The sequence below is a fragment of the Chiloscyllium plagiosum genome, unplaced genomic scaffold (genome assembly GCF_037043375.1).
Source record: "Chiloscyllium plagiosum isolate Xiang-an unplaced genomic scaffold, Cpla_swu_hap1 HiC_scaffold_35, whole genome shotgun sequence".
Classification (NCBI taxonomy): Eukaryota; Metazoa; Chordata; class Chondrichthyes; order Orectolobiformes; family Hemiscylliidae; genus Chiloscyllium; species Chiloscyllium plagiosum.
Genome location: NW_028270173.1, coordinates 57,350,840 through 57,374,877, shown reverse-complemented (window position 1 = coordinate 57,374,877; position 24,038 = coordinate 57,350,840). Strand labels below are relative to the sequence as shown.

The window sequence follows — 24,038 nt, the reverse complement described above, 5'->3', positions numbered from 1 at the left end:
TCATTGCTTGGTATGTTTGTGGCATGAATGTTACTTGCCATTTGTCACCTCAAGTCTGGATATTATACCAGATCTTGTTGCATTTGTTCATGGAGTGTTTCAGTATTTGAGAAACACAAATGGTGCTGAATAGTTCACAGTCATCAGTGAATATCACTACTTCTGACCTCACGATGGAGGGAAGGTCATTGATGAAGCAGCTGGTTGGGCCTAATATACTACCCTGAGGAACTCCTGCAGAGATGTTCTGGAGCTAGTATGACGCCAACCCCAGGCGTTTTGCCCCTGATTTCTATAGCGAGGGCTCTTTGATATCAAACCTGGTTAAATGTGGCCTTGATGTCAAGGGCTGTCACTTTTAATTCACCTCTGGAATGCAGCTCTTTTGTCCATGTTTGAACCAAGGCTGTAATGAGGTCAGGAGCTGAGTATCCCTGGTGGAACCTGAACTGGCCATCACTGAGCAGGTGCTGCTTGACAGTGCTATTGCTGATCCCTTCCATCACTTTACTGATGATCAAGAGTTGACTGATGGGGTAGTAATTGGCTAGGTTGAATTTGTGCTGCTTTTTGTGTACAGTACATACCTGGGCAATTTTCCATATTGGCAATAATTGTACAGGAAGAGCTTGGCTCGGTGTGTGACAAGGTCTGGATCAGAAGTGTTTAGTACAATGGCCAAAATGTTGTCAGGGTTTCAGCCTTTGCAGTATAGAGTGCCTCCAGACATTTTTTTTATACCATGTTGTAATATTAAAAGATTAAATTGTGCTATCTTTCTGGATGTTAATGTAATATTAAAGGGTCTTTGGGTGGGGATAACAGCCATGAAAGAATGCGGGCGACTATCCACTGTAATTTACACTTCATTTGCTCAGTCATTGCTATTACTCCCCTGCTATTGTCAAGTTAAACTATCAATTTAATCTCTTCCATGCAGAAATTCTTTCTGGCCAGAGGTATGTCATACCTGCATTGTCTTGGGAAATCACTAAGTGAGGAAATTGTCTGCATAGCAATTCCCCAGGATTAGAGCATTAGCATTATCTCTGAGGATGATCTCATCCTGCCGTTGTACCTGGGGTAACTTATGACTGAGAATCTGGGATCTTGAGTGACATGTGACTGTTGGGGAGTGATCAGAGCATCTTTAAACATAGCTAACTGACTTATACAAACGGCCTCACTTTGACCTGACTTTGCATGCCTATGAGGGGGGTGAAAGGGGGTCACCTAGCTTGTACAAGCTTTAATAAACTTTTAACAGTTTGCAGAAGTTGGTGTGTGCAAATTGCATCAAGTGTGATTCTCAGGAAAAAGGAACTTAACATTGTGAAGTGAATTGAATTGGCTGAAGACAGGTATCTGTGATGTTAGGGACCTCTGGAGGAGGCTGAGATGGATCATGCGCTAGGCACTTGGGTCTGAAGATTGCTGCGAATGCTTCAGCCTTATCTTTTGGACTGATGTATTGGGCTCTTTCATCATTGAGGATGGGGACATTTGCGGAGCCTCCTCTTCTAGTGAGTTGTTTAATTGTTCACCACTATTCACAACTGGATGTGGCAGGACTACAGAGTGTATGTCTGTTCTGCTGATTGTGGGATTGTTTAGCTCTATTACTTTCTGCTTATGCTGTTTGGAATGCAAGTCATTCTGTTTGGTAGTTTCACCAGGTTGACACCTCCTGCTCCTGTCATGCCCTCCTGCACTTTCCATTGAACCAGGGTTGATCCCCTGGTTTGATGGTAGTGGTTTAATGGGGAATATGCCAGGTTGTGAGGTTACAGATTGTGCTGGGGTACAATTCTGCTGCTGATGGCCCACAGTGCATCATGGATGCTGAGTCTTGCATTGATCAATTGTTCAAAGTCTCTCCCATTTAGCATGATGCTAGTATGACAAAGCACAGTGGAGGGTATTTTCAGTATGAAGGCGAGAGTTCAGGTCCACAAGGACTGTGTGATGATCAGGCTTACCAATCCTGTCATGGACAGATGCATCTGCAGCAGGCAAATTCATAAGGTGAAGTTCTTTTCTTGGTGGTACATGTATGGAATGAGCTGCCAGAGGATGTGGTGGAGGCTGATACAATTGCAACATTTAAGAGGCATTTGGATGGGTGTATGAATAGGAAGGATTTGGAGGGATATGGACCGGGTGCTGGCAGGTGGGACTCGATTGGGTTGGGATATCTGGTTGGCATGGATGGGTTGGACGGAAGGGTCTGTTTCCATGTTGTACATCTCTATGACTCTATGAGTTTTCCTCTCCCCACCTGCTGCACATCCAGTTGAGCAGCTGTGTCCTTTAGGACCTGATCAGCTCGATCACTAATACTGCTGCCAAGCCACTCTCAGAGGTGGAATTTGAAATCCCTTACCCAGAGTATGTTTTGCACATTACCACCCTCAGGTTTCCCTCTTGGTGCTTAGCGGTCCCACTCTTCCCTAGTTATGCTGTTCCTCTCAAAATATTTGAAGAATATCTTGGGAGCCTCCCTAATCTTGTCTGCGAGTGATTTTTCATGCACTTCCTTACTCTTCTAATTGCTTTCTTATGATCCCCCCTACACTTTCCATACTGTTCTAGTGCCTCTGTTGATTTGCTCCCTTTATGTGCATCTTTTTTCCTCTTTATGCAGCCTTTAATATTTCTAGACATCCAAGGTTCTCCAGAGCTGTTGATCTGACAATTCACTCTAAGGGAAACATGTTGGATCTGTAGTTTTCCCCCTGTTCTGTAGATTTACCCAGACTACTTTGGCCAGAGTCTGTTTTATTTTAATAAATTTCAAAGTGTTGAAGACCTGCCAACATTACCAACACCTTTTCAGTGGGAGAATACCATTTCTGATCTTAGAAAAATAACTCACTGGCTTCTCCATTCCAGTCTTGTCGTCCTGTAAGAGAATTGCTCCAATCCCCAAATTGCTAGTGTCTGCTGCTAATTTAAATGATTTGTTAAAGTTAGGTGCAGTCAAGACTGGTTCATTCGTTAAGATTGCTTTCAGCTTTTCAAAGACTGCCGGGGATTTTTTTTTGTCTGTTTAGCAACATGGTTAAGGGTATGGCTATTGTACTGAAATTAGGTACAAATTTTCGATAAAATGTCACATCGTCAAAATCTTCATTTGTTTTGGGGTGGTAACTAATTTACAGGAGGGAGAGCATGTTCCATCCTTGAGTGCATTCATTGCTTTAAAATTTCTGTTTGTTGCACATTTATCTGCCCATTCTTTCATCATTATAAATATAACAAGGAATTGCAGATGCTGGAGATCTGAAACAAAACTCTTAGAGGAACTCAGTAGATCTGGCAGCATCCGTGGGAAGAAGGCTGAGTTAATGTTTCTAGCCTGGTGACTTTTCATTCTGTTTTTGGAAATGTTTAGATGTTTCTGCATGCTCCTGTTAACCTTTAGAAAAACGTAGATGCAATGCTGTAACATTGAAGATTCAGTTTTCTGACTTAATTTATCTCAAATCTATTTTAGTGGTCCTCTTATTTCATGCCATAACTTAATTTGAATGAACTGAAGCCAGTGGATCCATTTCGAGAATCTCTGGTCCAAATAGGAAAACCTTTGCTCTAAGCCCTTGATAACAGGTTTCGATCATGGTTTTGACAGTTTGGTGATATCTCTGTAAAGCACCTTGGGTCTGTGGATGGTCACAGAGGATTTCAATTCTTTAATCACCAAACTACTGATGATTCCCTGAAAACATTTTGACGTAAAGTTTGATTCTTGATCAGACTGTACTTCAATTAATAGACTATAATGAGTGAAACATTTTGTGAGATTATCACTATCACTAGTTTTGATTGTTCCAAAGAGAATAGTCTCTGGAATTGAGTTGTTATACCCATATTTGTAAAGATGTATTCATTTGCAACTTTTTTTAGATAATGGTGCTACACCATCCACTCATGCATCACTGTATGGTTCCTCAGAAACTGACATTTGCGAAGCACGGTGCTGGTTGAATCATGTGTTGGGATTTAGCTATAACTTGACAAGTATGACATGTTTTATAAAACTGCATCACACCTTTATGGTAGGTAAAATGACTATTATGGACACCTAGGTTTTTGAATCCCCCTATGTCCTGCAATAGGAATCTTACGATACCCACAATATCTCCTCATGATAGTTGGGTGATAGGTGGTAAGGTAGGCAGCTGGGCTCCTAGGTCTGTTTGCTGTCCAGCACCTTAATGGCCACATCCTTCTTTCTCCTTTTTTGTTACTAATTTCTCTTTCGTTTTCACTTTTTTCTTCTTTATGGTGGTAATGGCAAAAGAAGGTGGAATCTTTTGGTGGAGATGGAATCCTGAGACAGATGTGAAAGGGTTAGGTAAAGAAGGAGGTAATGGTTAGCAGGCCAGGACAGAAGTGAAGCAGAAACAAAGTTTTATGGATCAATTTTAATCATGAATCATTACAGCTACTAATCTTGCTGCTGATGCCCTTTCATCTTTCACCAATTCTGATCATAGAAGGTAAAGAAGTTTTAAATTCTTCTAAAAGAATAACTTTTCTGAGAACATTGTAAATATTCTCAGCCTTTCATACTATTATCTGCCTATCAACATTATTCAGTTCAACTCTTTCAAACCCAGTATAAATTTGTCCAGGTAGTTTCTGTGAATTCTGAAACCCCTGTCTGTATGCTTGGGGACCAACAAGTAAGTGGTTAGAATAATCCTTTGGCCTCATTCATAATCCCATGTATGTTTCCCAGACAGGGATCCATAAATGTCTTGTGCTTTCCCAGTTCATTTATATTGCATGGGCAAGGTCCAGTCTGCTTTTGACCAGCTCATGCATGTTGCTATCTTTCCAAATGACTTGAAAAATTCTTCCACATCATTCTCTTCAAATTTTTGGCAAGGCCTGCACCACGTTAAACCTCTCCAGAATGAACCATGGTTTATGACTAGAACCTTCCTCATCTGTGCATTCCCAAATCTCTGACTTAGCTGAGCAAAACTTCAGCATTTCTAATTTATATTCATTTTCTTTGTCTTGTCTCTCTAGTTCTAGTTTTCTAAGTTTGAATTCTCTTTGGAATTCTTTCTCCTTTTCTTCTCTCTTTTTTTCTTTCATTTGGAATTCCATTATTTTATCGTTGTTTTAAGTTCTAAGACTCTTTGGAACCTCTAGTTCCAATGTTCTCAGTTCTGTTTGCCTGAACTACAACTCCAGATCCATGATGTACTGCCTGTACCACCTGATCTGTCTATTTCCACTAAACCCAAAATGTCTGCCTTTACAGCTTGCTTGGGCAACTTTATTTCCAGCTTGCTGGCTAACCTTGTTTTGGTTGTCATGGTTTGTAGGTGCTGCTGTTGGACTGGGATGGACAAAGTTAAAAATCACACAACACCAGGTTATAGTCCAACAGGTTTCAAATAAACATGTGCTTCCAAATAAACCTATTGGACTATAAGCTGGTGTTATGTGATTTTTAACTTTGCTTTGGTTGGACCTTGCTACTGCACCCGAGAAACCCCTAATACTTCAAAAAAATCTTTAACAATTTCCAATGCCATCTTAAGTTGAATTGAATTGAATTGAATTTATTATCATGTGTACCGAGGCACAGTGAAAAGCTTTGTCTTAAGTCTGAGGACGAGCTTTGTGACACATTACCTGTTTAAGGTGCATCAAAATCAAATTCTAGACCTATATCATCTGTGTTCTAAGAACATGGACTCAGTCCCCCAATTATGTTACTGCACGGAGACAAATCCAATCAACAAAAACAAAGAATTGTGGATACTGGAGATCTGAAACAAAAACAGAGATGGCTGATGAAATTCAGGAGGTCTGGTAGCATCTCTGGGAAGAAAGCAGAGTTCAGTGACTTTTCATCAGAACAGTTAACAGCTAGAAAAATAAAGTATTTATGTTGAAGCCAAGAGTAGGGGAGATGGATTGTGGAAAAGGGGAGAGGTGAATGGATAGGTGGGAGATGGAGCTCAGAGAGCGATTATGACAGGGTTAGGTAAACCAGGAGATTATGTATAGCAGGCCAGGACAGAAGAGAAGCTGAATAAGTGACGATAAAAGCTAAGAATAGGAGAGAATGAGTGACTGTGTCATTTAGTAGGTCTGGTTGTGGGGTGGAATCGGGTTCTAAAATTTTTGAACTTGATGTTGAGCCCAAGAGGCCACAGAGTCATAGAATCATAGAGATGTACAGCATGGAAACAGACCCTTCAGTCCAACCCGTCCATGCCCTCCAGATATCCCAACCCAATCTAGTCCCACTTGCCAGCACCCAGCCCATATCCCTCCAAATCCTTCCTATTCATATACCCATCCAAATGCCTCATAAATGTTGGAATTGTACCAGCCTCCACCACATCCTCTGGCAGCTCATTCCATACACGCACCACCCTCTGCGTGAAAAGGTTGCCCCTTAGGTCTCTTTTTACATCTTTTGCCTCTCACCCTAAACCTATGCCCTCTAGTTCTGGACTCCCTGACCCCAGGGAAAAGATTTTGCCTATTTACCCTATCTCTGCCCTCATAATTTTGTAAACCTCTATAAGGCCACACCTTAGCCTCAGACGCTCCAGGGAAAACAGCCCCAGCATGTTCAGCCTCTCCCTATAGCTCAAATCCTCCAACCCTGGCAATATCCTTGTAAATCTTTTCTGAACTCTTTCAACTTTCACAACATCTTTCCGATAGGAAGGAGACCAGAATTGCACGCAGTATTCCAACAGTGGCCTAATCAATGTACCGTACAGCCGCAACATGACCTCCCAACACCTGTACTCAATACTCTGACCAAGAAAGGAAAGCATGCCAAATGCAGTCTTCACTATCCTATCTACCTGCGACTCCACTTTCAAGGAGCTATGAATCTGCACTCCAAGGTCTCTTTGTTCAGCAACACTCCCGAGGACCTTACCATGAAGTGTAACCTCGCATTTATCTAAATTTAACTCCATCTGCCACTTCTCAGCCCATTGGCCCATCTGGTCCAGATCCTGTTGTAATCTGAGGTAACCCTCTTTGCTGTCCACTACTCCTCCAATTTTGGTGTCATCTACAAACTTACTAACTGTACCTCTTATGCTCGCATCCAAATCATTTATGTAAATGACAAAAAGTAGAGGACCCAGCACCGATTCTTGTGGCACTCCACTGGTCACAGGCCTCCAGTCTGAAAAGCAGCCCTCCACCACCACCCTCTGTCTTCTACCTTTGAGCCAGTTCTGTATCCAAATGGCTAGTTCTCCCTGTATTCCATGAGATCTAACCTTGCTAATCAGTCTCCCATGGGGAACCTGTTCAAATGCCTTACTGAAGTCCATATAGATCACATCCACTGCTCTGCCCTCATCAACCTTCTTTGTTACTTCTTCAAAAAACTCAATCAAGTTTGTGAGACATGATTTCCTAAGCACAGAGCCATGTTGACTATCCACAATCAGTCCTTGCCTTTCCAAATACATGTACATCCTGTCCCTCAGGATTCCCTCCAACAACTTGCCCCCCACTGAGGTCAAGCTTACTGGTCTATCGTTCCCTGGTTTGACTTTACCGCCCTTCTTAAACAGTGGCACCACGTTTTCCAACCTCCAGGCTTCCGGCACCTCACCTGTGACTATCAATGATACAAATATCTCAGCAAGAGGCCCAGCAATCACTTCTCTAGCTTCCCACCGAGTTCTCGGGGACACCTGATCAGGTCCTGGGGATTTATCCACCTTTACCCGTTTCAAAACATCCAGCACTTTCTCCTCTGTAATCTGGAAATTTTGCAAGATGTCACCATCTATTTCCTGACAGTCTATATCTTCCATATCCTTTTCCACAGTAAATACTGATGCAAAATATTAATATTTAGTATCTCCCCCATTTTCTGCAGCTCCACACAAAGGCCGCCTTGCTGATCTTTGAGGGGCTCTATTCTCTCCCTAGTTACCCTTTTGTCCTTAATATATTTGTAAAAGCCCTTTGGATTCTCCTTAATTCTATTTGCCAAAGCTATCTCGTATCCCCTTTTTGCCCTCCTGATTTCCCTCTTAAGTATACTCCTACTTCCTTTATACTCTTCTAAGGATTCACTCGATCTATCCTGTCCATACTTGACACATCCTTCCTTATTTTTCTTAGCCAAACCCTCAATTTCTTAGTCGTCCAGCATTCCCTCTCCCTATCAGCCTTCCATTTCACCCTGACAAGAATATACTTTCTCTGGATTCTTGTTATCTCATTTCTGAAGGCTTCTCACTTTCCAGCCGTCCCTTTACCTGCGAACATCTGCCTCTAATCAGCTTTTGAAAGTTCTTGCCTAATACCGTCAAAATTGGCCTTTCTCCAATTTAGAACTGCAACTTTTAGATCTGGTCTACCCTTTTCCATCACTATTTTAAAACGAATAGAATTATGGTCGCTGGCCCCAAAGTGCTCCCCCACTGACACCTCAGTCACCTGCCCTACCTTATTTCCCAAGACAAGGACAAGTTTTGCACCTTCTCGTAGGTACCTCCACATACTGAATCAGAAAATTGTCTTGTACACACTTAAGAAATTCCTCTCCATCTATACCCTGAACACTATGGCAGTCCCAGTCGATGTTTGGAAAGTTAAAATCCCCCACCATAACTACCCTGTTATTCGTACAGATAGCTGAGATCTCCTTACAAGGAGATCAATTTCCCTCTGACTATTAGGGGGTCTATAATACAATCCCAATAAGGTGATCATCCCTTTCTTATTTCTCAGTTCCTCCCAAATAACTTCCCTGGATGTATTTCTGGGAATATCTTCCTCAGCACAGCTGTAATGCTATCCCTTATCAAAAATGCCACCCCCCATCCTCTCTTGCCTCCCTTCCTATCCTTCCTGTAGCATTTGTATCCTGGAACATTAAACTGCCAGTCCTGCCCATCCCTGAGCCATATTTCTGTAATTGCTATGATATCCCAGTCCCATGTTCCTAACCATGCCCTGAGTTCATCTGCCTTCCCTGGTAGGCCCCTTGCATTGAAATAAATGCAGTTTAATTTATTAGTCCTACCTTGTCCCTGACTGTTTGACTCACTTGTGTTCTCAGCTGTACCTGTCTCAGATTGATCTATTTCTTTATTTCTTCACTATCTCCCTGGGTTCACCCTTCCCCCCCGCCCCAACCACCTTAGTAGTTTAAATCCTCTCAAGCAATTCTAGCAAATTTCTCTGCCAGTATATTAGTCCCCTTCCAATTTAGGTGCAATACGTCCTTCTTGTACAGGTCACTTCTCCCCCAAAAGAGATTCCAATGATCCAAAAATGTGAATCTTTCTCCCATACACCAGCTCCTCAGCCATATATTCATCTGCTCTGTCCTCCTATTCCTGCCCTCACGAGCTCGTAGCACTGGGAGTAATCCAGATAATACCACCCTTGAGGACCTCCTTTTTAAATTTCTGCTTAACTCTCTGTAATCTCCCTTCAGAATCTCAACCTTTTCCCTTCCTATGTCGTTGGTTCCAATGTGGACAATGACCTCCTGCTGGCCCCTCTCCCCCATGAGAACATTCTGCACTCTCTCTGAGACATCCTTGATCCGGGCACCAGGGAAACAACACACCATTCTGCTTTTTTTTCTGCTGACGACAGAAACGTCTGTCTGTACCTCGGACTACAGAATCCCCTAACACAATTGATCTCTTGGAAGCCGACGTACCCCTCGTTGCATTAGAGCCAGTCTCAATACCAGAAACTGGCTGTTCGTGCTACCTTCCCTGAGAATTCATCACCCCTACATTTTCCAAAACAGTATACCTGTTTGAAATGGGTATACCCACAAAAAACTCCTGCCTTAGATGCCTATCTCTCTTACCCTTCCTGGAGTTAACCCATCTATGTGACTGTATCTGAGACTTTTCCCCCTTCCTATAACTGCCATCCATCACATACTGTTGCTTTTGCAAATTCCTCATTGCTTCTAACTGTCTCTCCAACTGATCCATTCGATCTGATAAGATTCGCATCCAGCAGCATTTATGGCAGATATAATCCATAGTAACCCATAAACTCTCTTTAAAGTCCCACATCTGACAAGAAGTACATATCACTGCAAAAGGCCATTTTTGCTCCTTCACAATCTACAGACCCAGAAAATAACACCATCTTATTCCTCTACAAAACACTGCACCAGGTTAAATTAATAGTTTATATTTTAAGTTTAATCAAGAGACTTATCTGCAAAAACATATAATCCCGAGCAGAAAATGAGGCATTGTTCTTCCAGCTTGCATTGCGTTCACTGGAACATTGCCTCAGGTCCAAGCCAGGGAACACTGTGATATTGCCTCAGGTCCAAGCCAGGGAACACTGATGTGATGAAGTGGCATTGCTCCGGGTCATTTTTGCGGACAGAATGTAGGTGTCCAGCAAAACAGTCACCCAGTCTTTGTTTCATCCTCCCAGCGTAGAGAAAACCACACTATGAACAGCAAATACAGTAGATAGGTGGAATGAAATGCTGGTAAATTGATGCTTCACGTGGAAGGTGAGTGTGGAAGATTTGATAGTAAGGAGGGAGCGGTAAATGGGCAGGTGCTACACCTTCTGCAATTGTATAGAAAGGTGCAATGGGAGTGTGAGGAGGAGTTGGAAGTGGAGAGGGAATGGACCAGTGTGTCCCAGAGGAATGCTGACAAGGGAGTGGAGGGGAATATGTATCTGGTGGTAGCATCCCATTGGAGGTGTCAGAAATAGTGGCTTTCAATCCATTGGATGCGGAAGATTATGAGTTGGGAAGTGAAAACAAGGGGGAGCCTATTGCTGTTGTGGGAGCGAAGAGAAGGGATGAGGGCAGAAGTGTGGGACAAGGGTTAGACAAGGCTAAGCGCTCTATCAACCACCATGGTGGGGAATCTCTGTTGATGAAAATGGTGGACAGCACTGAGGCACTCTCTCCTGAGCTTGCCAAGGCCTGCCATGTCAACTGCCATATTCCATGGCTAACATTTCTCACACAGACTTTCTGCAGGGCTCCAGCGATGCTCAGTGCAAGCTGGAAGAATAACCTCATTTTCTGCTTAGGGACCTGCAGATTCAACATAGAGTTCAAAACTTTTAGAACCTGATTCCATCCTTCCATGTTTTTTTTTTGCCCACTACACACCCAGTCCTGTTTAGTACAGTCCACCTATTCTTACCTACTCTTCGGACTGTTATACCATTATGTGGATGCTTTCAGGACAGTTTACCCATTTTCTCCTACTCTTATTTCCTCTGATGACTTATGCAGCTTCTCTTCTGTCCTGGACTGCTATCGATAATCTCCTTGTTTACTTATCCTTTTCATATCTCTATAATAGGCAAAAAGGTGGCATATAATGTAGGAAAATGTGAAATTTATTTTGGAAGGGAGAGCAAAATAACATTGAATTTTTTTTCCCATTTAGTTAATTTGAAGCTGCAATACAAAGGTCAACACCTCTCACAGCCTATTCAGCTAACAGTCTGATGTAGTCCTACTCACAGTATTATACCTTACAGACAATGTCCCAGACACCACAATCACCATCCCTGGATAGGTTTCCTCCCATTGGCAGTGCAGGCCCAGCAGAGGTGGGGCATGGTGTATAGTCATGAGGAAGTTGTCCTGGGAGTCCTCAGCATTGAATAGGAGTCCATGCTATCTCATGGCTTCAGGTTAAACATGGGCAAGGAAACCTCCTGCTGATTACCACATTACCCTCGGCTGATGAATCTGTACACCTCCATGTTGAACGGCACTCAGAGTGGCAAGTGCACGAAATGCACTCTGGGTGGGGGATTTCACTGCCCACCACCAAGATTGTCTCAGCAGCAGGACTACTGATCGAGCTGGTCAGGTCCTCAAGGATACAGCTGCTAGACTGGGTCTGCAGCAGGTAGTGGGGGAACTAATAAGAGGGAAAAAACATACTAGACCTCATCTTCACCAATCTGCCAGCTGCAGGTGCATCTGTTGATGATTGTATCCAGTAAGAGTGGCCATCGCACAGTCCTCATGGAGATGACGTCTCACATTCACTTTGAGAATAACCTCCATCATGTCACGTGGCACTGTCACTATGCTACATGGAAGAGACTTTGCACGAATGTAGAAACTCAAGGTTGGGCAACCATGATGCGCTGTAGGCCATCAACAGCAGCAGAATTGTAGTCCAATACAATCTCTAATCTCATGGCCCAGCATATTCCCCCTTCAACCATTACAATCGAGCCAGGGAGTCAATCCTGGTTCAATGGCGAGTGCAGGAGGGTGTGCCAGGAGCAGCACCAGGCATACCTAAAGAGGAGGTGTCACCCAGGTGAAGCCACCTGACAAGGCTACTTGCATGCCAACAGAATAAGCAGCAAATGATAGATAGAGCTAAACGATCCCTCAACCAAAAGATCAGAATTAAGCTCTGTAGTCCTGGCACATCCAGTTGTTAATGGTGGTGTACAATTAAATAACTCACTGGAGGAGGTGGAGGCTCCACCAATATCCCCATCCTCAGTGATGGAAGAGCCCAGCACATAAGAGAAAAAGGTAAGGCTGAAGCATTTGCAGCCATCTTCAGCCAGAGTGCGGCATTGATGATTCATTTTGGCCTCCTCCAGTGGTCCCCAGAATCACAGGAACTAGTCTTCAGCTAATTTGATTTCCTCCACATTGAGGGAGACACTGGATACTGCAAAGGCCATGGTCCGTAACAACATTCCGGCACTAGTACTGAAGACACGTGCTCCAATACTTGCTGCTTCCCTAACCAAGCTGTTCCAGTACAGTTACAACACTGGCATATACGCGACAATGAGGAAAGTTGCCTAGATATGTCCTGTACATAAAAAGCAGGACAAATCCAAGTTGGCCAATTGCTGCCCAATCAGTCAACTGTCTAGCATCAGTAAAGTGACGGACAATGCTATCAAGCAGCACCTGCTCAGTGATAACCAGTTTAGGTTCTGCCAGGGTCACTCAGCTCCTGACCTCATTACAGCCTTGGTTCAAACATGGATAAAAGAGCCAAATTCCAGAGGTGAGGTGAGAGTGACAGCCCTCGACATCAAGGCTGCATTCAACCAAGTATGGCATCAAGGAGCCTTCGCAAAACTAGAATCAATGTGTATAAGGGGGCAAAGTCTCTAGTGGTTAGAGTCATACCTGGCACGCAGGAAGATGGTTCTCATTGTTGGAGGTCAGTTATTTCAGCTCCAGGACATCTCTTCAGGGTAGTGTACACCTCCATAAGATTAGTTGTGGGCATGTTTGCTGATGGTGCTGAACACTGTGTAATCAATTGTGACTCCTCAGATACTGGAGCAGTCCATTTCAAATGGACCAAGATCTGGACAATATCCAGATATCTAGTAATATTCATGCCACACAAATGCCAAGCTACGACCATCTCCAATAAGAGACACTCTAACCACTGCCCTTTGACATTCAATGGTGATACCACTAACATGCCCTCACTAACAACATTCTAGGGGTTATCATTGACCAGAAACTCAACTGGACTCATCATATAGACACAGTGGCTACAGGAACAGGTTAGAGACTAGGGATACTGTAGTGAGTAACTCAGCTCCTAACTCCCCAAAGTCTATCCACCACCTACAAGGCACAAGTCAGGAGTGTGATGGAATATTCCCTATTTGTCTGGATGGGTGCAGCTCCACCAACACGTAAGAAGCTTAACAAAGCAGCCTGTATGTGACATCACATCCATAAGCTCTCTCCACCACCGGCGCTCAGTAGCAGCAGCAGTGTGTACTCTCTACAAGATACATTGCAGAAATTCATTAAAGATCCTTAGATAGCACCCTCCAAACACATAGCCACTTCCGTCTGGAAGGACAAGGGCAACAGATACATGGGAACACCACTACCTTCAAGTTTCCCTCCAAGCCACTCACCATCCTCATTTGGATATATGTTCCTATTCCTTCACTGGATCAAACCCATAGCAGGTGGACTGCAGTGGTTCAAGAAGGCAGCTCATCATTACTTTCTCAAAGGGCATCTAGGGACAGGGAATAAATGCTGGCCAGCTAGTGACGCTCATATCCCAGAAAATGAGTTTAAAAACAAACATCTGAACATCTGCCAATGCTTGAGCAGAATGCATCTCTGAACTGAAATATCTGCAGCGTTCTGTGAACAAGAATCAACTTGCAGTTAACTTCCAGGCCTAGTTCTATAAATAAATGTCCGTTTGTTTGGTTCTCCCTTTTTATTTAAAATGAACTACTGCTCATATTCCAAAGGTCAACTTCAACTCTTAGCTCACAGTTTTAACCAAAATGTTATGAAGTAAAGATAGCCAGCAAAAGTTCTAACACTATGAACTTAGCATTGATGCCAACTTTTCACAAAAATCAGTTAATATTTAGGCTAAAATGTCCATGATTTTTGCCATGCTTCTCTGATAAACTGGGATTGTTTCTCCCTTTATGTCCCACCCTATTGTATGATTCTCACTATGCAGTCAATGCATCACTCCCACCGTGACTTCACAGCATTGTCATTTCTTATTTCAATCAAACTGCTTTCACATCTTGGTTTCCTGAACTGATGTGCTCTTCTCTATTGTGCTTATTCCATCTTAACAGACCCACCCCTCCACTTGTTCCTAACTTACTTTCATTCTGAAATTCCTCTCGCCTTAAAAATTCAGATCCCAATCCATTTCAACTTGAAGCTTGTAGGTTCATCAGCCAAGGTCTGGGGAGGAGGCAGTAACCCGGGGGGGGTAGATTTCAGGGGGCCTTGACTCAACATTAATGAGTCCAGGGTAATTCCTTCCCAACTGTTAGAAATTGTGCTACCACTTCTGATGTCTCTCTGCTATGAGACAGGACACAACGAGGGATGCTGATGCTAGTGCCTGGGAGATTGTCTATATGATATCGTTTCATAAGTAAAACTGTGGCTTTAATAGTCTGTGAGACAGCTCTTCAGAACTTTGGCACAACTCCTCCATCTTCCAGTAAGGACAAAAATCGCACGGCACCATGTTATAGTCCAACAGATTTATTTGAAAACACAGGCTTTTGGAGCTTTGGTCCTTTAGGTGTTAGTGAGGAATATATGTTTATATAATCGGACATAGAATTTATAGGTAAAAGATCAAAGGGTTATACAATTGATGTGAGTGTAATGAACAAACTTAGATAGTTGTTAAGTTTTAATCAGTTAGAATGGACGTCAGGTTTCGATTGATTAATATGTAAATCCAAGCATTTCTTTCGAGTCACTGCCCAATAAGGAAGTCTCAGTAGGGGTGAGAAGACGGTTGATGTTAGTGTTTCTGGCTTAGTCAGTGCTGGTGGTGTTCTTTCAGCTCTGCAGCTTTTCTGGTTGTGAGCTGATCTTAAAGCTGTGTAGATAATTTTTTTTTGCAAAAATATATATTTTGAATTTTTCTCTTCTTGAAGTCTCAGGTCTGTTTCTTGATCTACACTTAGTTATTCCAAGCCATACTTCTCATAGCTGCCACCAGCTTTTGTGCGGTTTGATGCCATGTTATGAGTTTGGTTTCAAGACAGCTTTGTCCTCAAGCAGACTAAGTCAAGAACATCTTCAGGCTTAGATTTCAAAGTGACAAAATTTATTTTACGTTTAAACTAAACACTGCAGAACATGATAATCCTTGATATATCGACCTCCAATCTTTTATTATCCATTTTATTCATGTCCATACTGTAGCCCTGTTTGGTGGACTTTAGCTCCATCCACATGTTATTTATGACCAATGAATTGCAGCTCCATAACAACCCTTGCAACCTACACAACATTATTCTCATGAGTTTTGATGTCCTGTCCAAAACCTGTCGTGTTTGGTGATAGATAATTAAGGACATTTTTTGCCAAGTGAAATAATAGTGGGTTTTGATGGTTTCCTTTGTTTGGAATTGGCTGAGGCAGAAACTTCATCTTCAAGTCCTTTGTGTTGGTTTGGTTGGGGTTATGATAAAAAATGGATCACACGCCAGGGAGTGGTTTTTCGCTTTATGCCTGGTGGTAGCTGGATAATCCTGGGAACAGTCATCTTCTTCTGAGTTGAGTGGGTGAAATTTTAAAGTCCAACAAAAGTCCATTGGAAAAAGCAACTTGAACAGAGAACTGGAGGTTTTACACAGAGGTTTTGGACCTCTCTCTTGCTTTCTCTGGGTGTAATGCAAGGGAGTGTCTGTTGTTCAAATTGGAAATATCTGGATGGAATTACTTCACATCAATGAAATAGAATTAGACCTTAGTTTATGAGAGAAGCAAGTATTCTCCATATGGGAAAGTGCTTGGTAGACTTAGTTAAATCAGTGGAGTAAAAGCCTAAATGATCATTTGGGTATTATGGTAAATGTATATATTAAACATACTTTAAAATATTCAATTTTAAAGATTGTTTTTGATATATCTTCTAATCAACCTGTTCAGAGGTGTCATTACCCATCTTTGGAGCAGGTGGGACTTCACTCAAGAGCTTTTGGCCTGCCTTCCCAGCGATTCTCTACCTGCTGTTTGATCCATTTCCATGCCTGATGGATTATTTTATCAGGTTGAAGTGGTTTATTGTCCATTTTAGCTTGATATGGTTTTGATTCCTTTGGTAACAGCTCCTCTTTTCCAGCAACCTTTGCTATTAATTCAGCCTGTTCCTTGACTTCGATCAGTGACTGGATTCTGTCCAGGAACCCAGGCTTTGCTTCCTCTTTCTCAGATTGAATCAGCAGATCAATGTATTCTGGGGTTGATAATGGGTTTGGTCTGAGAGCTATTTCCTCAAGTCTTAAAATGCACTGGTTTGACATTGCAATCAGTTTCAACACCACATCCATAACCTCAGCAAATTCCTGCTGAAGTTGCTTCAAGATTTTCTCTTGTGTCATCTTTTCACCGGTTTCCTTCTCATACTTTTCTTTCAGCTCCCTATATGTTCTCTTCTCCTTTCTGGTTTCATATTCAAATTTGTACTTTTGGTTGAAATGAACAGACCAAGTACACTTATTTGGACAGACTTTGCAGTATCCATTCTGGTTCATTGCTATACATCCCTTTTTGCCATCATCATTAGGAATGCGACAGGGATAGTGACAGGTGAAATTACACTTCTGACAGTTGGTTATGTAATTGCCGCTCCCACTGATATCCATCTTCACTGGAACTGTGCTTTGAACTTCATACTCAAAATCCTTATTTGCATCTAGATTGATCTGGTGTTGTTTCAGAGCCTGTTCTGTCCTCCTGATCTCCTCCAGTTTTGTTAAACTCACTTTGATCACAGGCTGCAATCCCTCTACTGCAGCCTGCAGTTGCTGACGCTCCCTCAGGACCTCATTTGTTAAACGTAAACTCTTTGTTTCCATTTTGCTCAGAACTGAAAAGAATTTCCTCATGCTGTTCAGTCCCAACTTCCAGAACATTGCAGCAAAGCTATTGTCATATGCTTCATCTTCCTCCTCCTTACTAACAATATCTGGGCTTGTATTGTTAACAGAGTTACCAGGAACGTGTCTTTGAGCAAATATGGCTGAATTGTTGAACTTGAAGTGAACTGGGAAACCTTTTTTATCTTTGGGACACGATACCTCAGCAGCATTGATGGCCTCCAGAACAGGGGGAGCCTGATCATCTGCAAATGTCACCAGGATTCGGATGTTCTCTGCAATATCTTTACCAAAAATGGAAAGAATTGAATCAAAGACATATTTCTGTGTCGGGGTCAGACGAGCCAAAGAGGCCTGAGCAACAAAACACACGGCATCGATCTGATCGACACCATCTGGGGAAGTGAAGAACTCTCGAATCTGATCAGTGAGCAATTTATCTCGGATTATCCCCTTGGTATCTCCGAATCCTGGAGTGTCGATGATAGTGACAGAGTAATCAATCTGGAATCCTGCTCGATAGTGCAGTTCATAGGCAGTGATTGATGATGTCTGACTTTCAGCCTGGGATCTTCCTGTCCCTTCATTGATTAATTTGTATCTGAAGTTGTCCTCCCATCCCACACCCAGGATGTAGTTGACCATCCCATTGATGAGGGTTGTTTTTCCTGCTCCTGTTGCTCCAAGAACCATGATTGTCCTCACACTGTGTTTTCCAGTGGGTTTTCCAAAGGAGCATTTTACAAGGTGTCCAGCCTTATCAAATACCTTCTTCTGTAAGGGCAGTGTGTAAATGGGAGGGTTCCCCCTGGCTGTTAATGTACATTCTCTGAGAAGTTTCACAGCCAGTCTCTTTGGTTGATTTTTAGTTTCTATTAAAAGCTCCTCACTTGGTTCACTAGAACCTCCTTCTCCACAGTCAGCAGACACTCGCACTCTGTAGATGGTGTTGGGTATCAATCCCTCTAAAGTACAACAACATTCACTGTCTGTTGTCCTTATTTCCTCCCACAATGCATTCTCTGTGCTGGAGGGACCTGCCTTTCCTTCTCTATATTCGATCCTGTACTGAACAATATTAACACCAGCTCCAATCTCAGTTGGCCTGTCCCAGGTGAGTGATGCATCATCCCAGTAAAGCTGGGATGGTAAAGGTTTACCAGGTGGGCTTGTAGGACGTGTGGTGACCGAGGAACTCTCACTGGCCTTGCTGACCCCGACCTTGGTCACTGCTCTGTATTGGAATTGATATTCCTGATGTGGCTGTAACCCAGGAATTGTGATGGATTCAGATTTATCAGGAGTATCCACAGTTTTCCATTCCTCCTGTTGGATGTTTCGGTATTCCACCCTGTACCCAACAGTCTCCCCAGCACCATGTCTCGGTGGCTGTAATTGGAGAGTCACACTGTCATGTGATGTTCCACTGACCACAGGTCTCTCCGGCTGTGATGGGGGTGTGAAGCAGTGATTCACCACAAACCCTCCCCCATACAGGTAAATCGATGCTCCCACATTACTGTCATCCTGCACAGATGCAACAATGAACTTTGTTTTCCCTTGTGCTCTGTTCGCTGTGGCAAAATCCAGGAATGAGTCAGAGAGCTCCCTCATCTTCTGGGATACAGACTCTGAGTGAAACCACTGCTGGTTGTGATGTTCTGCACTGACCTGGTTAGCAGGATCTGGTACCTGCATTTTCTCAGCTGTGTGAGACTGTAGGTAGCTGTCTGCTTCTGACAGATAGAAATCCTCTTGCTGCAGGGATGTGAATGTGAAGCAGACCAGATTCTCTCTTTCTAGGCCAAACACTTTGTGATATAACTCACTTCTTGATTTTACAGTGTATATATCCTTTAATATACTGAGGTAATACCTCACCATATACATTTCCTCCTTCCTGTCATCCAGCCATTTGCTCAGTGCCTGGTGTTTGAATGGTGACTGTTCCTTGTTCTTCAGAATATTCACCAGTGACCCTTCCTCCTCCCCACCTCCACGGATAGATGGTAACACGCTGGATAAAGCTTTCTGGAAAACCACTCTGTACTCCAGACACATCTCTCGGAATTTCAGTATCCTGTCCCCGATCTCTGGAAATTGAACAGTGACACTGTCTCTCATCATATCATTACATCTGATCACCGTCTCACTGAGCTGCTCCAGCACAGACTGGCAGTCATTGAGCAATCCGATACTTATGTCCCGTACCAGCTGAGCAGCTTTGGAGTCCAGTTTGTTGAGTGGGTAGAGCCAGACCCTCATGGGCACTGCGTGCTCTCCATCATCTCCCAGTAACGTTGGGAGGGTTGTGTAGATTTTGACAGCATCTTGGAATGTGGTGGGATTGTTTTCCAGGAAGAAATCCCCATGAAATGTGCAGCTGAATTTCTGGGCATTGGATATTTGTTCCTCTGCCATTTCTAGGGAGACCTGACCCTCGATTGCAATAGTCGGAATCATGTTAACTATCCCCTTAAGGTGACCCTGAATGTCCTGCAGGTTCTCTGTTGCAGAGACCTCTTGATCAAACACAAAGAAAGCCTGAGCCCCGTACCCCACTGCTGTAACCACGTGAGTTGCTGTCCCCTCATCAAACACATTCGGATGGGTTATATTCTGCAGCCCCAAGTGGCTCATTGTCAGCTGCTCAAACCTGGTTGTTGCTCGGTACTGAAGGGTCACTCGGGCTTGTTGCCTCGATCTCTTTGTGTCATTGAGATATTTCGCTGATCCTGCCACTTCCACCAAGCCGCACAAGAAACTTGCTTTCAATGATCCATCCACATTCAGCGCAGAGGCTTTCGTATCAGTGGAGTCGGATGCAATGACGTCAAATTCGGTCTCAGGCTGAAGCCTTATTTCAAGATCTTTCTGCAGAATCTCTAAATCCCACAATGTGACACCTACAGAAGAAATAGTTCAGTAGCATTAAATGAGAATAGTAAGTGAGGCATAATCGGAACAACCATTTTAAGGGGAATCAGGAATGAGCCGTGAATACTGGCTTTCTATTAAAATGTTAATCCCGTGATCAGTAACAATAAACATTGTGTTAGAATTAAGTCAAATTTTACTAATATCCAGCTGTTTCTGTTTTTGTCTTTTTTTTAACTGATATCTCATTGTTTTCCTTACTTCTCATCCTCCATTAAGTGGATTTACATGTTAACTGAATTATACACATCAGTGCTTTCCAAATATAATCATTGATCAATGGTAGTTAATCTCAGCTGGAATAGGAATCAAATTGGCCCCAGCAAGCCGGCGCGACTCAGTGAGAATTCCCATCCCTGATCCCAATCCAGTGTTCACGGTAGTAATTGACCTTGGGTGCAGGAGGATGCACTGGGTTAGCTGTGAAGTCTCTTGTTCCACATCGCTCTCAATATTTCTCACTCAAGCCACCCACAGTGAGTGAGGTAGTAATAGGGGTTGGCACCTGTGAAAAGTAGAAACTAAATGAATGGGTAGAATCTTACAAAACCCTGAACAACGTGGCTTATGGCGAGAAATCTGGGAAAATCATGCAAAAAGTCTCCCAAGGCCTGTCCTGATGTCAAGAGCAACATTTCTGACTGAGTTCTGGACCTTACCAAGAAGTGGCATGTTAACAGGGATTATCCCACATTAAAAATTTCATTAGAACTGAAAATCACCTCATTAATATGTAGGTTGTTATCCTGCCGTAATGGGATAGATACTAAATGCTGAGGGTTCCCAGCATGATGATCAAGAATCTGGGGACTTGAGCTTGCTGCTTGCTCCTGCAAAACATTATCTTGGACACCCCATCCTACCATCTCAGAGGACACAGTATTGAAGCAACTGTATGATGCTGGCAACTAAGATCATGCCAGACTCTTCACACCCTCAGAGCACACCTCTGATGCACTTACAGGATACTTCTGCACTTGAATGCTGCAGTTTGGGGCACACTGATACATCTGATTATAATGTTGCTGCAAGGACACTTGCAATGGAGGAACAGGCAGAGATTGGATGAAACAACAAGGAATGGGCTGTTTATGCTTGGTGGGGATTCACCAGTACAGATAGGCAAAGCATAGAACTCACTGTCCTAAGTAGAAGAAGCTGCTGCCTTCCATCATCCTGTAAGTCATAAATGTACAGGGGTTGGAGGGTTAACTGCGTCATTGTGTCAGCAAGAGGCTGTGTGTTTCAGCAACGTGACGCCCTTCAAAGGGTAACTCATAGAGCCATACAGATGTACAGCAAGGAAACAGACTCTTTGGTCCAACTCATCCATGCTGACCAGATATCCAAAATAAATCTAGTCCCATTTGCTAGAATTTGACCCATATCCCTCAACACCTTTCCAATTCCTGTCACGGCAACCACTGCAAGACCTATCAGAGTGTTGACATGGATACCCTCATTATATGTAGGTACACCACCCACTATGTACACAGCAGGAACTCATGTGACTCGGCCAACGTTGTCTATGTCATATGCTGCAGGCAAGGATGCCCTGAGGCAGGGTACTTTGGCAAGACTGAGCAGAAGCTACGACAATGGATTAATGGACACCACACAACAATCAACAGACCTGGATGTTCCCTCCCATTTGGGAAGTACTTCAGCAGTCAGGGATATTCAGCCTCGGATCTTCGGGTAAGCGTCCTCCAAGCGGGAATTCGGGTTACGCAACAACACAGAGTGGCCAAGCAGAGACTGATAGTTAAGTTCAGGACCCATGGGGATGGCTCAACCGGATCTTGGGTTCATGTCACACTATAAGTGACACCACCACAATATACACTCTCATACACACATGCATACACTCACACACAAAATCACAATAGACTCTCATATACGATCACAATCACACAGACCCTCCCTCATATACTCGCTGCCACTCACTCACTCACACCCACTCACACACCCTCTCACAGGCATATACTCTGTCACACTTATGCACACACTCTATCAAGCACACACTCTCATGAACTCTCACACATTCACACTCTCACACAGTCTCTCTCTCTCTCTCTCTCTCACACACACACACTCTCACACACACACACAATAACACATATTTTCCTTCTGCCTCACACACAATTCAAGGGGTGACTTTGTGTTTGCAGATTTTTATTTGCAGATACATTCTATTTTACTCTAGCACACAATCTGTAGGCAGGCAGTTAATGTGACATTTTATAAATTTCTACTTTGAAAATAACATCAGTCTGCCTCCAGGTTGGGATATAGACAGTCTCTAACCTCACATTTTTAATGCATTGTCTGAGCTAAAATGCTCCTTTTTTATATGTACTGATAAAAGCTTAAGTTATCTTGGGACTGTGACTTGAAAGAAATTCTGAATTTACATATTAATTAATTGGAACCTGCATCCCAATTCTAAGTGATTAAAGACTTGACAGCAATCTAGGTTTGTTCAATACATCGCATCAGTTGTCTGACACTTTGATCTTTTACAATAAATTCTATGTCCTTTGACCCTGCCCCACCAACTACCTGACGAAGAAGCTGCACTCTATAAGCTTGCACTTTCAGGTAAACCTGTTGAGCTATAACTCGGTGTTGTGTGATTTTTAACCCAACACTGGCACCTCCATATCTGTTCTTCCTAAACCATTCAGATATCTTTTAAATGTTGCAATTGTACCAGCCTCTACCACTTTCTCTGGCAGCTCATTCCATACACGCATCATCCTCTGTGTGAAAAGGTTAAGTCACTATTAAATCTTCTCACCTTCAACTTATGCAGTCTAGTTCTGAACTCCCCCATCCTGGGGGAAAGACCATGTCCGTTTACCCTATCCAAGCCCCTTATGATTTTATAAACCATAAGGTCACCATAAGGACAACAAGACCCTCAGCCTCTGAAGCTCCAGGGAAAATAATCCCAGCCTATTCAGCCTCTCTCTATAGCTCAAACCCTCCAACCCTGGCAACATTCTTGTAAATCTTTTCTGAACCATTTCATGTTTTACAACATCCTTCCTACAGGAGGGAGACCAGAATTGCACACAGTAATCCAAAATGGCCTAACTAATGTCCTGCCACAACATGAACTGCCAACTCCTATACTCGATGCCCTGACCAATAAAGGAAAGCATACCAAATGCCTTCTTCACTATCCTATCTACCTGCGACTCCACTTTCAAGGAGTTATGAACCTGCACTCCAAGGTCTCTTTGTTCAGCAACCTTACCATTAAGGGCATAACGTCTGCCCTGATTTGCCTTTCTAAAATGCAGCACCTCACAATTATCTAAATTAAACTCCATCTGCCACTTCTCAGCCCATTGGCCCACCTGATCAAGATCCTGTTGTAATCTGAGGTAACTTTCTTCACTGTCCACCACATCTCCAATTTTGGTGTCATCTGCAAACTTACTAACAATACCTCCTGTGTTTACATCCAAATCACTAATATAATTGACAAACAGCAGTGGACCCAGCACCGATCCTTGTGGCACCTTGCTGGTCACAGGCCTCAAGTCTGAAAAACAACCCTCCATCACCACCCTCTGTCTTCTACCTTCGAGCCAGTTCTGTATCCAAATGGCTAGTTCTCCCTGTATTCCATGCGATCTAACCTTGCTAATCAGTCACCCATGGGGAACCTTGTCGAACGCCTTACTGAAGTCCATATAGATCACATCTACTGC

The 24,038-nt window shown here is 43.1% G+C and overlaps 1 protein-coding gene across 1 annotated transcript in view; it reads right to left on the bottom strand.

Moving 5' to 3' along the window:
• Positions 1–14,860: 14,860 nt before the first annotated feature.
• LOC122541192 (uncharacterized) overlaps positions 14,861–24,038 on the bottom strand; it is a 91,172-nt gene continuing 81,994 nt past the window's right edge. The window contains exon 5 of the mRNA XM_087979717.1: positions 14,861–20,285. Within this exon, the coding sequence (XP_087835843.1) occupies positions 16,465–20,285 (3,821 nt within the window). The 3' untranslated portion in view covers positions 14,861–16,464. The remainder of the gene's footprint in view (positions 20,286–24,038) is intronic.